The sequence below is a fragment of the Notolepis coatsorum genome (assembly GCF_963971535.1).
Source record: "Notolepis coatsorum genome assembly, chromosome: 18".
Taxonomy (NCBI): Eukaryota; Metazoa; Chordata; class Actinopteri; order Aulopiformes; family Paralepididae; genus Notolepis; species Notolepis coatsorum.
In genome coordinates this window covers 99,000,628-99,018,127 of record NC_140182.1, presented here as the reverse complement: position 1 = coordinate 99,018,127, position 17,500 = coordinate 99,000,628, and the positions used below count along the sequence as shown (strand labels likewise).

The 17,500-nt window shown below is 44.8% G+C and overlaps 1 protein-coding gene across 1 annotated transcript in view; it reads left to right on the top strand.

Annotated features, from left to right (window-relative positions):
• The window catches only part of lrriq1 (leucine-rich repeats and IQ motif containing 1), a gene marked incomplete at both ends in the record, with an annotated part of 160,285 nt that overhangs the window by 91,348 nt on the left and 51,437 nt on the right, over positions 1-17,500 (top strand). Inside the window, 5 exons of the mRNA XM_084335301.1 lie at positions 8,503-8,784; positions 9,157-9,281; positions 10,379-10,494; positions 10,873-10,956; positions 13,074-13,210. Coding sequence (XP_084191427.1) covers positions 8,503-8,784; positions 9,157-9,281; positions 10,379-10,494; positions 10,873-10,956; positions 13,074-13,210 — 744 coding nt within the window. The remainder of the gene's footprint in view (positions 1-8,502; positions 8,785-9,156; positions 9,282-10,378; positions 10,495-10,872; positions 10,957-13,073; positions 13,211-17,500) is intronic.

Sequence of the window (17,500 nt, the reverse complement as noted above, 5' to 3'; positions counted from 1 at the left end):
AGATCACCCTGAGCCTTTAGAGGATTTAAACATGGTTCTGTGTTGGTGAGATCACCCTGAACCTTTAGATTTAAACATGGTTCTGTGTTGGTGAGATCACCCTGAACCTTTAGATTTAAACATGGTTCTGTGTTGGTGAGATCACCCTGAGCCTTTAGATTTAAACATGGTTCTGTGTTGGTGAGATCACCCTGAACCTTTAGATTTAAACATGGTTCTGTGTTGGTGAGATCACCCTGAACCTTTAGATTTAAACATGGTTCTGTGTTGGTGAGATCACCCTGAACCTTTAGATTTAAACATGGTTCTGTGTTGGTGAGATCACCCTGAGCCTTTAGATTTAAACATGGTTCTGTGTTGGTGAGATCACCCTGAACCTTTAGATTTAAACATGGTTCTGTGTTGGTGAGATCACCCTGAGCCTTTAGAGGATTTAAACATGGTTCTGTGTTGGTGAGATCACCCTGAACCTTTAGATTTAAACATGGTTCTGTGTTGGTGAGATCACCCTGAACCTTTAGATTTAAACATGGTTCTGTGTTGGTGAGATCACCCTGAACCTTTAGATTTAAACATGGTTCTGTGTTGGTGAGATCACCCTGAACCTTTAGATTTAAACATGGTTCTGTGTTGGTGAGATCACCCTGAACCTTTAGATTTAAACATGGTTCTGTGTTGGTGAGATCACCCTGAACCTTTAGATTTAAACATGGTTCTGTGTTGGTGAGATCACCCTGAGCCTTTACAGGATTTAAACATGGTTCTGTGTTGGTGAGATCACCCTGAACCTTTAGATTTAAACATGGTTCTGTGTTGGTGAGATCACCCTGAGCCTTTAGAGGATTTAAACATGGTTCTGTGTTGGTGAGATCACCCTGAACCTTTAGATTTAAACATGGTTCTGTGTTGGTGAGATCACCCTGAACCTTTAGATTTAAACATGGTTCTGTGTTGGTGAGATCACCCTGAGCCTTTAGATTTAAACATGGTTCTGTGTTGGTGAGATCACCCTGAACCTTTAGATTTAAACATGGTTCTGTGTTGGTGAGATCACCCTGAGCCTTTAGATTTAAACATGGTTCTGTGTTGGTGAGATCACCCTGAACCTTTAGATTTAAACATGGTTCTGTGTTGGTGAGATCACCCTGAACCTTTAGATTTAAACATGGTTCTGTGTTGGTGAGATCACCCTGAGCCTTTAGAGGAAGTCATGGTACTAGTACATGGTAAACACGTTTCCTGTCAGCACTTCACAAGGAGTTCTAGTTGTGATGTCCTTGCCTACAGCGTGATGAATAGAGTAGAAGACTGCAGTGTATAAGTTAGCTTTGTGTACTTCAGCTTAAATAGTATTGTCTGCATCTTATTTCGCCAGGCTACGGGCTGCTGTGCAGCTTTCAGTATACAATTTGTTAGTATGCAAATACTGTATTTGAAACGGATTTGTATGAATAACAAAATGACCAACAAGTGTGGAGTGAATGGGTCTCATTTAGGGATGTTCGATATTGGCTTTTTTACCGATATACCGATATTGTCCAACTCTTAATTTCCGATACCGATATCAACCGATACCGATATATGCAGGGTTTCCCCCCCCCAAAAACCGAATAATTTCAGGTAATTAACATTACATATCTCTTGTTGTGGAATTAACACAACATTATGCATACTTTTGACAATAAATAAAATCAGAATTTGTTCTTACTTGCTTGCCTGGGTAAATAAAGGTTAAATAAATGTAAAAAAAAAAAAGAAAAAAAAAAAAGAAATTTTTTTTGAAAACCGATACCGATAATTTCCGATATCACATTTTAATGCCAATATCGGCCGACAATATTGGACATCCCTAGTCTCATTCACCAACATTGTCATAAGATTTCTCTTACGACAACCACCTTGGAAGGTCATAAGAGAAAGTGGACGACAATTACACCCGGATTCACCAACGCGTGGAGAGGCTGTCTTAACTCGCCAAAATGATCACAGCTGCGATGCCCAGAATGAGATACGTCACTCATTGACAAACTTGAACTCGCGTTCCCGTTTACTTCATTTGCATACAGACACGCCTGTCCAGCTCATTATAATGCGAGGGCCGTGTGGAAATAGGTTCCGAATTGCCCCGTATTCAACAGGTAGCGGAAGCGCTTTGCGACGGATCAAAATTAGATTAGATTCAAATGTATTATCATCACACAGCACACTATATACCTATAGTGGAATAGACTGTATTAATATTCCATATTTATACCATCTTGTTGCGCGCTCGTGGCCACCTGCCGCAGCGCACACACACACGCACACGCATACTGTATAGTCTACGTGCGTAATGAATGAATGCAGTACTAAGTAGGCTTATATTATTCTAATTACTTGTTTTATTAGGATATCACAGATACTGCGCTGCCATAGTAGTCATTTCTCCTACATCACAGTTCGACTACAGTACAGTACACATCTTAGCGTTACATCTCCACAGAGTCCGGTCCGCTCACAGTACGCCCGACTCTGTGGCGGCCTTAATATGTGTACTGTACTTACTGTACGTATAGGGCAGAGCATATAGTATCTACTAAATCCTAATGAAACAAGTAATTAAAATAATATAAGCCTACTGTTCATTCATTAGACACGTAAGCTATACAGTGTGCGTGAGTGTGTGTGTGTGCGCTGAATGTGGCCAGCAGCGCACAACAAGACGGTATAAATATGGAATATTAACTCATTGAGCACCAATAATGAGATATCTCGTTTCTGAGAGCCAATGCTTGAGCGCCAATAACGAGATATCTCGTTTTTAGTTCCTTTTTTTGTATTTTCTTATTCTAAACACTCGCACAGGCCTTTGTGAGTGTGCCTGGGACCTCTGGCTACGTTATAATTGCAATGACGATTGAATCCCGACAGGTGGCAGTATCGCCTACCTTATGAACTGCATGGGCCAGTTTAGTGTGGGTCTCCCCACGCTGCAGCGAGAGCTCCCAAAGCACTGGGGAGCGAGCAGCAGTGAGCAGTACAGCCAACTAACGTTCGACAATGGCGATCGCCTAGAGCGAACTATTGGATATTATGAAGAAGAAGACAAAACGGATTATATGGATGATGATTATGGATGATCAGGTGCGTTTTCACCAGACTATGTTGGACTCAGCACTTCTGGTAAATCATAAAAATACTATAGTCAAACCGGCCGATGAGGAAACCGGGCTCCGTGGTATAGTCTGGCCCGAGCACACAAATGAAGAAGAAGACAACGGATGAGAGCCACCTAACGTTATATGTATTGATCCTGTTCTGATCGAAGACACTTGGAGCAAGAGTGTAGTACCTGCTGGCAAAGGTAACATCTATTTTACGTCTATTTTACCGAACCCCATCATGAAACATGCTTTTGTAATGATCGCAGTGTCTGAAAACGACCCCCCCCCCCCCCCCCCCCCCCCCCCCCCCCGATGGCTTTGTGAAGAAACATATGGTTGTGTTTACCTTTGACCTGGCAATAATATAGGTTTCAGGCGAGCAGCCGTGAGATTTGCGCATATGCGCACAAAACACTCTATATCTCACGATCTAGAAAACCAGCCTGGATTATTATGAAACAGGGTGATTTCTAGCGTGGTATAGCGCAGGTATGTAGAAATAAACAGATTTGTCCCTGTTGGAGTATAAATAGTGCCTGTCAAATGAGCCATACTATTGTCTCCATAGCTATAATATAGTATATATACGATGGGTCCGCAAACATCGTGAAAATGGTCAATAACGCTTGTGCCAGGGAGTAAAGATGGAAAAACAGCGTGGCAGTCAATGAGTTAATACAGTCTATTCCACTATAGATATATCCACATAATTAGCTTTAGTTCTTATTTATTTATCCACTGTCATTTGCAGTGTTGGTGTAGTGCTATTATTTATCACATGCGTCGTTGAGGCATGACTGTAAATGTAAAATGTATTTTATTTTTTCGCATACAAATATTGTCATATTTATTTTAATTATGATTAATTAATTCCAAGGAGGCCTGTAGAGTTGACATGAACGAAATTACTATGATTCCTCCCAAATAAAGCCCTTAAGAACACGGCGCACACCAGTCTGTCAACTTACGACTGCTATTCAGCGCTCCTACTGTAAATCCTGCTCTTAGTTAGGACCGAATCCAGGAGAAGGGACCATTCGTGAATCTTTTGTCCCAAGTCCGTTGGAGACCCAATGATTATTACATGATCCTTTCTATTCCACGGTTCTTTGAGCCAGGTCCAAGTAGTTTCTAGTGTCATGTACTGGTCCACGTAGTTTCTAGTGTCATGTACTGGTCCAAGTAGTTTCTAGTGTCATGTACTGGTCCAAGTAGTTTCTAGTGTCATGTACTGGTCCAAGTTGTTTCTAGTGTCATGTACAGGTCCAAGTAGTTTCTAGTGTCATGTACTGGTCCAAGTTGTTTCTAGTGTCATGTACTGGTCCAAGTTGTTTCCAGTGTCATGTACAGGTCCAAGTAGTTTCCAGTGTCATGTACAGGTCCAAGTTGTTTCCAGTGTCATGTACAGGTCCAAGTAGTTTCTAGTGTCATGTACTGGTCCAAGTAGTTTCTAGTGTCATGTACTGGTCCAAGTAGTTTCTAGTGTCATGTACTGGTCCAAGTTGTTTCCAGTGTCATGTACTGGTCCAAGTAGTTTCCAGTGTCATGTACTGGTCCAAGTAGTTTCTAGTGTCATGTACTGGTCCAAGTTGTTTCCAGTGTCATGTACTGGTCCAAGTAGTTTCCAGTGTCATGTACTGGTCCAAGTAGTTTCTAGTGTCATGTACTGGTCCAAGTAGTTTCCAGTGTCATGTACTGGTCCAAGTTGTTTCTAGTGTCATGTACTGGTCCAAGTTGTTTCCAGTGTCATGTACTGGTCCAAGTTGTTTCCAGTGTCATGTACTGGTCCAGGTTGTTTCCAGTGTCATGTACAGGTCCAAGTTGTTTCCAGTGTCATGTACAGGTCCAAGTAGTTTCCAGTGTCATGTACTGGTCCAAGTAGTTTCTAGTGTCATGTACAGGTCCAAGTTGTTTCCAGTGTCATGTACTGGTCCACGTTGTTTCCAGTGTCATGTACTGGTCCAAGTAGTTTCCAGTGTCATGTACTGGTCCAGGTTGTTTCCAGTGTCATGTACAGGTCCAAGTAGTTTCCAGTGTCATGTACTGGTCCAAGTTGTTTCTAGTGTCATGTACAGGTCCAAGTAGTTTCTAGTGTCATGTACAGGTCCAAGTAGTTTCTAGTGTCATGTACTGGTCCAAGTTGTTTCTAGTGTCATGTACTGGTCCAAGTTGTTTCTAGTGTCATGCACTGGTCCAAGTAGTTTCTAGTGTCATGTACAGGTCCAAGTTGTTTCCAGTGTCATGTACTGGTCCAAGTTGTTTCTAGTGTCATGTACTGGTCCACGTTGTTTCCAGTGTCATGTACAGGTCCACGTTGTTTCTAGTGTCATGTACAGGTCCAAGTAGTTTCTAGTGTCATGTACAGGTCCAAGTAGTTTCTAGTGTCATGTACAGGTCCAGGTAGTTTCCAGTGTCATGTACTGGTCCAAGTTGTTTCCAGTGTCATGTACTGGTCCAAGTAGTTTCCAGTGTCATGTACAGGTCCAAGTTGTTTCCAGTGTCATGTACAGGTCCAAGTAGTTTCTAGTGTCATGTACAGGTCCAAGTAGTTTCTAGTGTAATGTACTGGTCCAAGTTGTTTCTAGTGTCATGTACTGGTCCAAGTTGTTTCTAGTGTCATGCACTGGTCCAAGTTGTTTCTAGTGTCATGCACTGGTCCAAGTAGTTTCTAGTGTCATGTACAGGTCCAAGTTGTTTCTAGTGTCATGCACTGGTCCAAGTAGTTTCTAGTGTCATGTACAGGTCCAAGTTGTTTCCAGTGTCATGTACTGGTCCAAGTTGTTTCTAGTGTCATGTACTGGTCCAAGTTGTTTCTAGTGTCATGTACTGGTCCAAGTTGTTTCCAGTGTTATGTACAGGTCCACGTTGTTTCCAGTGTCATGTACAGGTCCACGTTGTTTCCAGTGTCATGTACTGGTCCACGTTGTTTCCAGTGTCATGTACAGGTCCAAGTAGTTTCTAGTGTCATGTACAGGTCCAAGTAGTTTCTAGTGTCATGTACTGGTCCAAGTAGTTTCTAGTGTCATGTACAGGTCCAAGTAGTTTCTAGTGTCATGTACTGGTCCAAGTTGTTTCCAGTGTCATGTACAGGTCCAAGTAGTTTCCAGTGTCATGTACTGGTCCAAGTTGTTTCCAGTGTCATGTACTGGTCCAAGTAGTTTCCAGTGTCATGTACAGGTCCACGTAGTTTCCAGTGTCATGTACATGTTGTTTCAGGTGTTATGTACAGTACATGTTATTTCCAGTGTCATGTCCAGGTCCAGGTCATTTCCAGTGTCATGTACAGTACATGTTAGGTCAGCATAAATGTACCAAACAAATATATAAAAAAACACTATTCAGCCACTCAGAAAACAGTCTCTGTGATTCTGCCAAGTGAATAGTTGGACTAATCTATTGATACAGTATCTATTGATGGTTTCTCTAAAACATTTAAAGTCTAATAAAATATGGTATTATTACTACTACTACTACTACTACTACTACTACTACTACTACTACTACTACTACTACTACTACTACTACTACTACTACTACTACTACTACTACTACTACTATTACTGCTACTACTACTACTACTATGACTACTACGACTACTACTACTACTACTACTACTACTACTACTACTACTACTACTACTACTACTACTACTACTACTACTACTACTATGACTACTACTACTACGACTACTACTACTACTACTACTACTACTACTACTACTACTACTACTACTACTACTACTACTACTACTACTACCACTACCACTACCACTGCTGCTGCAGCTAAAGATGACCTCAGCTTGAACCAGCAGGTACAGAGAGGGGAGATCATTGAGGTCACTATCACTTTGGACCTCTCTCACCCCCCATCCCAGAGAAAAGGGAATAGCCAGGCCATTGTGAAGACAAAGCTCTGCTACCTAAGGCTACTGGCCTGCCACACTGACTGGGTACTTACTATCGTTGGCCCCTCAGGGTCTAACACATGGAGGAGGAGGAGGAGGAGGGGGGGCAGCGGAACCAAGCATTGCTAATAGACTCATTGAGGTGGCTTTGTAGCCACTTAATCCCTCTATGAAAGAGACATTATATCGTATTAGAATATGAGAACACACAGGGCGGGCAGGCAGGAAGGCTCACACACACACACACACACACACACACACACACACACACACACACACACACACACACACACACACACACACACACACACACACACACACACACACACACACACACACACACACACACACACACACACACACACACACACACACACACACACACACACACACGGACTCTGCTGGACCTCTACCTCACGTGAACCAGTCACAAGTCAGGACCAGATGTGACCTTAATTTGGTGTTCCATTAAATCCTTGAAGTTCAATTGATTTTCCCTTGGTACTGTAGTACAGTGAGAGCAGTGGGGTTAATGAACACAGGCATGGTGAAGCCGTAGGTGAAGCCGTAATACAGGCATGTTTGTTCATAGTCCTGTGCCTTTTAGAGGGCGAACACCACTTCATTTAGTAGGATTTCAATGATTCCGTTTCTATGACGGGATAATCAATATTCATGGACATGCTAGGTCTTTCCTAAAGCCAGGACCAGGACCAGGACCAGGAATGTAAAAAACTTGAACCTATGATGTCATGGACATGTCCAATTTTGGAGCTGCTTCATAGAGAATAAATAGGGAGAGGTGTGAGAACAGACTGGGGTGATTTCCTGGGGGGGGGGGTCCTTTTCTCATTCTGAACTGATATCAGTTCAGGATAACACTCATTAAGCGTACAGAAACTCAAACAAGCTCACAAAATCAGTCTCGAATCAGTCATGAATACAGCACACTGTTAAACTTGCTCCCACTGTGTGTTTGTTGAGAGATCAACATTTTGATCACATAAGGATCTTCCTCGACAATCATCCTGACAAAGATCCCTATGTGATCGAAACGTTGATCTCAATAACGGCTCAGTGGGAGCAGGTTTAACTAACAGTGTGCGGATTCTCTTCGTTTTGATGCTGAACCTCCGTTGCGTGACCCGAGTGAATGTGCACGCTCTACCTTTTAATCCGTCTCCCATTCATTGTCTATTGAGCGATTCCAAGATTTCACATCACAGATTCGGTTAATTGTTTCTTTGGTTTCTGGTTTTTGTACAGAGGTGTCCATGTTCACACTAGTTGGACCGCAGACCATAGGAATAACCTGTATGGATTCTTAAATTGGGTGGCATGCCCCTTTCAGTCTGATTCCCTCACTCTATTTGGGCATCTTAGTCTATGATGTTTCTCATGGTTATATTTTCATGCTGTGTGTGTGTGTGTGTGTGTGTGTGTGTGTGTTCACAGTTGTGCCGTATCTGCCCTGGACGCCCTAAAGGCCTCGTGTCGACACTACGGGGAGGTTCTGCGACTGGCCGAGGACCAGAGATACGCCCATGAGTACGGTGACACCACCGTCACGACGGACCAAGACGTGGCCCACACCGTACCTGACCGGTCGCTTCACACCGACGACACTGACAGCGGAAAAGAGTGGAGCGGGGAGGGGAAGAGAGGAGCGGAGAGACGGGGGCCCTCTGAACCCGGAGACGAACCCGTCCTCGACCTTCAAAAGCCAGACGTCAGAAAGTAATGTCCCCCTCCTCTGTCCAAACTCTCTTTCTAGACCTTCTTTATTAGGTTCTGCTGCAGAGCATCTGTCATCATCGGAACTCCCTCTGTGTGATTCACGGCGCCCCAAGATGTTGAACATCTTCTTCACTTTTAACTCACAGCCTCATCACTAACACGGCAGTGCTATCTCTGGGAGGACCATACATCTTTGATATGAAGGGTGAACAGGGCCTTGGACCGGCTTAACCCCCCACCCCCAGAGTCCTGTTCTCCAGATGTTTGTTCAGAAATAAATTCACGATCCGGAAAAAAAGAAAGCATGGGGCACTATGACATCATGTGCATCCCTCACTTTTCGTGTCTGTGTCTGTTTCTTTTTTGGAGCAGCAGAGCAGCGGTCGTGATCCAGCAGAATTGGAGGAGCCTCAGACTGAGACGTGCGAGGATCAGATGCTCTCCTACTGGAGGAGGAGCAGGAGGAGGAGGAGGAGGAGGAGGAGGAGGAAACTCCAGTCCCACCCATGTTGAACATCATGCCCTTGACCCAGATTATGCAGCAACTGTCATCCAGGTTTTTAAAAAAGATTTGACCTTGGAACATTTGTTGAAACCAATACGTTTCGGTGATCTTAGAATGATCTTAGGTGACGTGAATTTAGAATTGATCAATGTCCTCTGTTTTATCGGTGGGAAATTATTATTGCCAAGTCCTTTGGTCCGGATAGAGTAGTTATAATTCTGCAAGGAATTAGAAGGACATTTTTTAAAGGTTTTCACACGTGAACATCTGTCTTCAGGGGCCTACAGTACGTGCTATCGAAGCTAACTCGCCTAATCCTGTCAAAGTTGCTAAGCCTCTGCCTCGAAAACATGCTACTCGACACTCGCTCCAAAATCCCTCTTCTATCTCCTCTCCTTTCTCCTCTTCTTTCCCTCCTCTCCTCCTCTCTCTCTCTCTCTTTCTCTCTTTCCTCTTCTTCCTCTCCTCTCCTCTTCTTTCCTCTCCTCTCCTCTCCTCTCCTCTCCTCTCCTCTCCCTCTCCTCTCCTCTCCTCTCCCTCTCCCTCTCCCTCTCCCTCTCCTCTCCTCTCCTCTCCTCTCCTCTCCCTCTCCCTCTCCCTCTCCCTCTCCCTCTCCCTCTCCTCTCTCCTCTCCTCTCCTCTTCTCTCCCTCCTCCAAGTATTTGATGGCTCCTTCAGGGCCTTTCTATTGTAGGTAGAGGTGGCGGTGGGGAGAAGATGTAGAAGGGGGTGGGTGGGGGGGGGGTGGGGGGGGTAGGTGCGGACAAAATGATTAATCAGATTCCAAAGAGCTGCTGTAGTGGGGAGCGCTCAGATTCCTCCTCCAGCTCAACGTGTGTGTGTGTGTGCGTGCGTATGAAGTGTCCCTCCGTGGGGAATTTCTGGAGGATTTAGGGGGCAGGCCCGGCGTTCCATTTGTCTCCGGGAGCGGGCCCCGGAGTCACGCAGAGTTCACACAACAGATCACTCAGCAATTAAAGAGAGGTTAACATGTTTTATCTTCCTAATGGGATAACACACAATATTTACGTTGGTCTGTGATTCATGGAAGGCTTCTCGTTCGCCTTTCTTCTTTCTGGGTACCTCCAGGCGTTCTGGAGGGGCTGCGCTACGAGGCTCTGGCCTCTGTGGCCGCCATGTGCTCCTACGACGCCGGGGAGGACGTCTTCGAGGAGGTGAACGTGGAGGAATTTGTCTTTGATGAGGTATGGACATGTGTGTGTGTGTTTTCCTAAGCTGAGTGGGTCACGTATTGCCCTACCTCACCCACTACAGTCCACAAGTCTGCACACATGCACACACACGCACGCACACACACACACACACACACACACACACACACACACACACACACACACACACACACACACACACACACACACACACACTTGCAGTGGAACTCACTGTGTTTCTGAAGGTGCATTTAAACCCCCGCATTTCCACAAATTCACAGTAGCAATCAGTATAATCTGCCTGTGATTGATTTATCAGAAGAACTCACTTCATGGGGTAAATCAGAGGATGCGTTGCTTTGCTGTCACTCGCCTGTAGCTCACGAAGCCTCTCATTTCATCTGTTACCAGACAGCGCTGGACTGGATGCCGCTGCCCTCTGAGGACGCGCCTCCCGGAGCGTTCCCAGTCTCAGGCCGGCCGCTGTGTACAAAGGTAACCGTTCTGGGAGAGTGATTCTGGGTGGTGTCGGTGCTGTCCTCTCCCACAACAACTGTCTTTGGTTGGAGGGTGGGCTTAAAGGCACTACTAGTAAGAGTTCAACGTCAATGTGAATTCGATGTCCAGTGTCCACACACCTGTGCAGGATTACAGCAGAAACACGACGAGGCCGGTGGAACATGAACGATGACTGATGAGACCACGACAAGTCTGTTGTTTACCTCTATTTTGTATTGATATATTATGTGACACCAGGTCGGATCCACAGGAGTTCTGCTGAACGGCATTATGGCACAAAGGAAGCCTTTCCAAACAAGATTTTATTAATCGGCTCAAATAACTCCACATTCACACTGTTAGAAGGGGCTGTTTTCCCTCTCGTAGCTTCTTCAAAACAAACCCCATGTGGGAAGATGGCTGGGTTGGGAACAAACAACTAAATGTCCTTTGCAACAGTAAGCAATGGGGGTTTATGGGAAACGTGGTATTGTGAGAATTAGGCTACCAAATGTTTTGACAAACGTTCTCCTCCGTTTACTGTAATTATACCAAGGTATCACAGCTAATCTGACAATAATATGACACATTATTCTTGAAAGTTCTCCTTGTAGCAGCTTTAAGCAAGGCACTGATTTCTTAACTGCTGAGCTGTTGTTGAACAGTGGAGCTGCTCAGTAGCCAATCAGTGCAAGATTGTAGTTGTACAGGGAAATGTGTGTGTGTGTGTGTGTGTGTGTGTGTGTGTGTGTGTGTGTGTGTGTGTGTGTGTGTGTGTGTGTGTGTGTGTGTGTGAGTGTGAGTGTGAGTGTGTGTGAGAGTGATGCGTGTAAATAAGAGTGTGTTCATAGTCCACTTGCCTGGTCAAATGATGGTTAAAAAAATAATCCTCAAAAAGACATCTCTCACTCCTCCCGTTTCTGCGGCCCCTCCAGGACCCGCCTCGCTCCCCCCTGATCAATCTTCAAATTTATTCCCTTCAAAAACACAATTATTTCCTGGAGGCCCTGAGCTTCCTTTGCACCAAACAGATGTCATTTTTCAAGCCAGTCGACTGTCTCCCTCCACCCCCTCCACCCCCCACACCATTTACCTCTCCTTGGCTCTTTTCTTTGGAGAGCGCTCTGTGCCGTACATCATGGTAGCTGGTAGGTCGGGACTATCTGATGCGGCGCAGCTGCCGCCATCGCAGCCTAGCCTTAACGTGTCGATGCTAACGTACACACCAAGGGGGAGGGAGGAGCAATTTGGCTCTTTTATGAAGATGGGGGAAGGGGTGGGGGGCGGGGTGGGGCGTAGAGATAGTTATTAAGTTGTTGTAGTTGACTCACGAACATTCTCTCGGAGAAGAATAACATGCTTTGTTATGCACCGTATGTCTCTTGCTCTGAGGCAGACGGTGGATTTTGACAGCGGATTAGTGTAGATCAGGGGACTCCCAGCCTGTTTCTGGCAGGTGACCCTGTGATCGAGGTCAGAAAATTCCTAAAATTCCGTTTCACATGAAAATTGTGTCTTCCCATCGTAGTGATTGTACATCATGCCGAGTGCATAAAACTGTTACACTCCTACTGGTGAACACAGAGACAACAAGCTGCTCTTGTGAGATGGTCAATGATAAAAATGTGCATGGATTAATAAGGCTGCGTGGCTACCAGGCTACTGTGTTGTCCAGAAGCCATTGGCAGCGGTGTTTCAGATGATATTACAGCCATTTCAGAATATTTAGCTAAATACAGTTGACTGTATGTACAGGATTTGCCTTTGTGACGCTGTCGCAGAGACGTATCAACAACTTACAGAGTTCCATAGTACGATAGCTGCACCTAGAACAATGACAACAGGACCTCACATCGCAAACCATTTAATATTTTTGGCTCTTGTAAACAGCATGCATTTGTTTTTACTTGTATTATGTTCCAATTTAACATTAATTAGATTGATTGCAAATATTTCTAGGAACCACATTTCTATGTTAGGGAACCCCACATTGGGAGACTCAAAGTTTGCGAAAACCTGGTTTAATAGACCGAGAGCAGCAGGAAAAACTACATCCATCAGCAAAGCTTCTACATTCTGACTCCATACATACAATACATAATTATGTATTCCAGAATCCTGGGATCTCTCCAGGGGCCTGCCAGCTCAGACCTCCGCCTCCACCCACGCGGAGGCCCAGGCAGGTGTGGGTAGCTGGGGAGGACTTGGAGCCTGGATCTGGGCAGGGAGTTTCCCCCGAGAGCAACGACGGGTAAGTGAAATGGCCTGACAGTGTCGTTGTTTCAGTCTGGTCTCCTACAGTTATTGAATAGAGAAAGAAGCATCATGCAGGTCCCGTTTCATGCCAAGGAAAATATATCACTTCATGTTTATCACACCTTGTTTGGAGGCGCGTTGCTGTGTATGAATGTCCGTTCTATATGCCACAAACTATCATTCATTTGATCTCCGAGAGACGGCCCCTTCTCAATCTAGCACCAATCCTCCTCATGCACAGAGAGAGAGAGAGAGAGAGAGAGGGAGAGAGAGAGAGAGGGAGAGAGAGGGAGAGAGAGGGAGAGAGAGGGAGAGAGAGGGAGAGAGGGAGAGAGGGAGAGAGAGAGAGAGGGAGAGAGAGGAGAGAGAGAGGGAGAGAGAGGGAGAGAGAGAGAGAGAGAGAGAGAGAGAGAGAGAGAGAGAGAGAGAGAGAGAGAGAGAGAGAGAGAGAGAGAGAGAGAGAGAGAGAGAGAGAGAGAGAGAGAGAGAGAGAGAGACTATGAGGCTATGCAGGTAATCTCTCGGTGTTGTGCATGGGCTGAACGAACATCCGTCCCTTTGCACAAGTAATATTTCAGGAAGGGGTGAACTTTCAATTAAATTCTGCACGCAAAAAAAAGTTCTGCATGTGCGTTCCGTTGGTGGTTAACGTGCGGTTGCATTCGTTCGGTACACAGCACGTACTCAACCGAAGGTCCAGTACTGAAACGGTTCTGTACAGATACGTGTACCGTTACACCCCTAGTATGTATTGTGACGAGCCTAGTGTTGTTCAAGCTCGACACGGACCATAACTAACTATTTCAATGTCCGCACAATTTCAATAAATAAATTATATTTATTGTTTAACAGCACAAGTCCAATGGGCAATAGGGTAATCCAAAAACAATCCAAATCCAAAAACAATCCAATCCAAAAACAGCCCAAAAACATCTCAAAACAAGCTGGTCAGACTACTGCTTGCCCTGACTCCTAGGACCCACCTCACCCCTGCCCACTTTGACAACCTAGGATGGCTTAGAGTAGCCATCCTACTACTTTTTTTTCATGCATACGTTCGCATGTTATATCCTGGTGAATATAAGTATAGTTTCAGATTGATCCTGGCTAATCTCAGAAAACGGCTGCTATGAGGGCGGCCGGGTGGCGCAGCGGTCTAAGCGTCTGCCCACCACCTCAGAGACAGTGGGATCGAATCCAGCTGTGGTGCTTCCGGGTTGGCCGACCGTCCATACTAAAACAATTGGCAGTGTTAGAGGGTGGGAAACCCGGCGAGGGTGGGTCCTGGTCGTTGTAAAACAGCGACTCCTACAGATCGGTCGGGGCGCCTGCACAGCGAGGTCGGATCCTGGGGGAGGTAGTGTCCTCCACACGTTACACTCCCCCAGTGAGAGTCCGCGCTGCCAGGTGAAAATAAGTGGGGATTGGCTACACATGTGTCGGAGGAAGCGTGTGATAGTCTCCGCCCTCCCAGACCGACGGTAGGGGGCAGAGCATGCAACGACCAGGTAGGGGATTGGGAATTGGCATAACATTGGGATGGGAGAAAAATGGAAAAAGAAAGGGGGGGAAAAGAGAAAGTATCAAAAGAATAAAATTTAATTAAAACGGCACTATGAAGGAATGCGTGAATTTCACTAAAAGCGTTGCCGTTGCTCGCCTGGACACGCTACTATTTCCAAATCAAATGTATATAATAGGTATTATGTTTCATCATGAATGCATGAAAGAAGGGGGGGGGGGGGGTCGTTTTTTTAGGCTTTGATCGTCACCAATGGCATACGTTGTGGAGTAACGCTACACATGGTTGTTGCGATCAATGTGAAATCATGGTTGGATCAAAGCAGGATTGATGTCATATAGTCATCACTAGGAGGTACCCCAAAAAGAATATTCCAATTGTCTGATCGCGATTCCCAGTATTGGTGTCCATCGTGTCGCCAACATAATCCACCACATGCATCGGGGCATTTGACGCTTCTCAATCTGATCGGGCGAACCGCTCAACTCGCCTGACCCAGAAAACTGCGCCCGGAGGGATTTGAACGTAACACAGGGTACAAGGTTTCAAAGGGTGCCACCCAACAGGATGCGGCCGGTATTGCACTTTGGCGATCTCAGACTAATTTCCTATGGTAACCCCAAGGTCCGTGTGAGAGAAATTAATAGAAATAGTGAATAAAAGAAGTAACGATGAAAACCCGACTATCCTCGGGTCTGCCGCTGATTGAGCCACTAAATATTGCACTAGAGTCAAGTCAAGAGTTTTATTTGTCACGGCATACAAGCATACAGAGAGCACCAGCATGTCTATCCAATCAGGTGCATTCCATGTGGGGAAATGGGAAGTAGGGACAACAACATTCACTTTGGACCCACAACATTTTTTAAATGATGAATTCATTAATCAATATTTTTTGGGGGGAAAAGCAATCATATTCCACACCTTTCTAAAGATTTGTGGATGTATTCTTTTTTTATTATTCTTTCTTTTATGCTTACTCTACATAAACAAATTATTTAGCACCTTTACATTTTCTTAAGTATCTGCATGTACTAGGAAGCTGTCCGGGGTGGATTGTTGTATGAAATCATTCCATAATAAAAATAAAAAACAAAATGATTGATTAGATTCGATTCTAATTTATCGTCATTATACAGCACAAGTACAGTACAACGAAAATAAGTTTGTCATCCAACCAGAGTGCAAATGTAACAGTAAAGTGCAATAGTAATATACAATGTACAGGTAATTAAACTCTGTATAAAATATATAAATTAGTACTACTGACTAATAGTGCTAATCAGATGTACAGAATAGTATTAATATGTACAGTGATACAGGTATAAAGACCCTATGGTAGTAAGTCATACTGGCCAGCAGCGCAACTAGTAAGAGTAGGTAGGGATATGTACAGATAGATAGTACAGATATGTAAAACGGATTATATGCAGGTATGTACAGACAGATGTGGATAGATATATATACGGTATATGTAAGGGATAATGTATAGCTAGCTACGAGGTCATTGTCGCAAAATAATTGACCGACACAGAGTTTCAAATACAGAGGCGCCTCGCCGAGGTGTTTTAAACGTCAGTGAAGGTCAATTATTTTGCGACAATGACCTCGTAGCTAGCTATACATTATCCCACTTATTACATGGCTAACTTACTAACAATATACCTAATTCATTTTACACCATCGACAAGACGAGATCAAATGCAGACGCAGTTGTTCTGTGGCTCTGTCAGCCCAAGGCAGCCGGAGCTGTCAGGGGCTATTGACCAATCACAATCAAGCATTTCGGCGAATGTTAAAACGCCATGTAATAAACAGCATTATTGTACATGCTATCATAGAGTTATATGGGTAGAATATAGTATGAGGTAGGTAGTTATGATTACAGTGTAGGGCAGTTGTAGACAATTGAGTATAAATTGAGTATAGGCAACAGAGTTCAAAGTTCAACGTGCTTTCCGGTCTGAGGCAGTGCAGCTGCCATACCAGACTGTGATGCAGTTGATGAGTATGCTTTCTATGGTGCACCGGTACAGGTTCACCAGCATCTGAGGAGATGGTGGAAGAGGTGAGATTGTCTATCCTGACAAACTGAGGTCTGTTAGTTAGGAAGTCAAGTATCCAGTTGCAGACAGAGGGGTTAATGTTGAGGTCCTTGGTTTCCATAAGGTCACCAAGTTTGGAGATTAGTTTGGAAGGGATGATGGTATTGAATGCTGAGCTAAAGTTGATGAACAACATTCTTATGGGTATTGCTCTCATCCAGGTGGGAGAGGGGGGGGGATGTAGCACTGAGAAGATAGCGTCCTCCGTGCTCCTGTTATCACGCTAGGCAAATTGGTGTTTATCCAGTGAGGGTGAGCCAGGATCAGCCTCTCAAAGCACTTCATGATAATGGAGGTGAGTGCAACAGGGCTGAAGTCATTGAGGCTTGTGGCAAAGGAGTGTTTCGGCACTGGCATGATGGATGTGGTTTAAACCCTTTTTTATCTACTTTTTCTCCCCATTTTCTATTTTTCTCCCATCCCAATTTCGTATTATCCAATTCTACCCTCCCCTGTCTCAAACGTTGTTAGACCATGCCTCCCACTGGTCGGCTGCAATGTGGACGAAGCCTTGCATAACGTGTCCCCCCGAGGCAGCCGTCGCATCTTTTCACCTGCACAGCGCGATCTCTGTGGCGAGGAGTAACGCGTGGGAGGCTCACGCTGCCCCCGATACTTCCTGATTCTGCTGTACAGGCGCACCAACCGACCTGTAGGA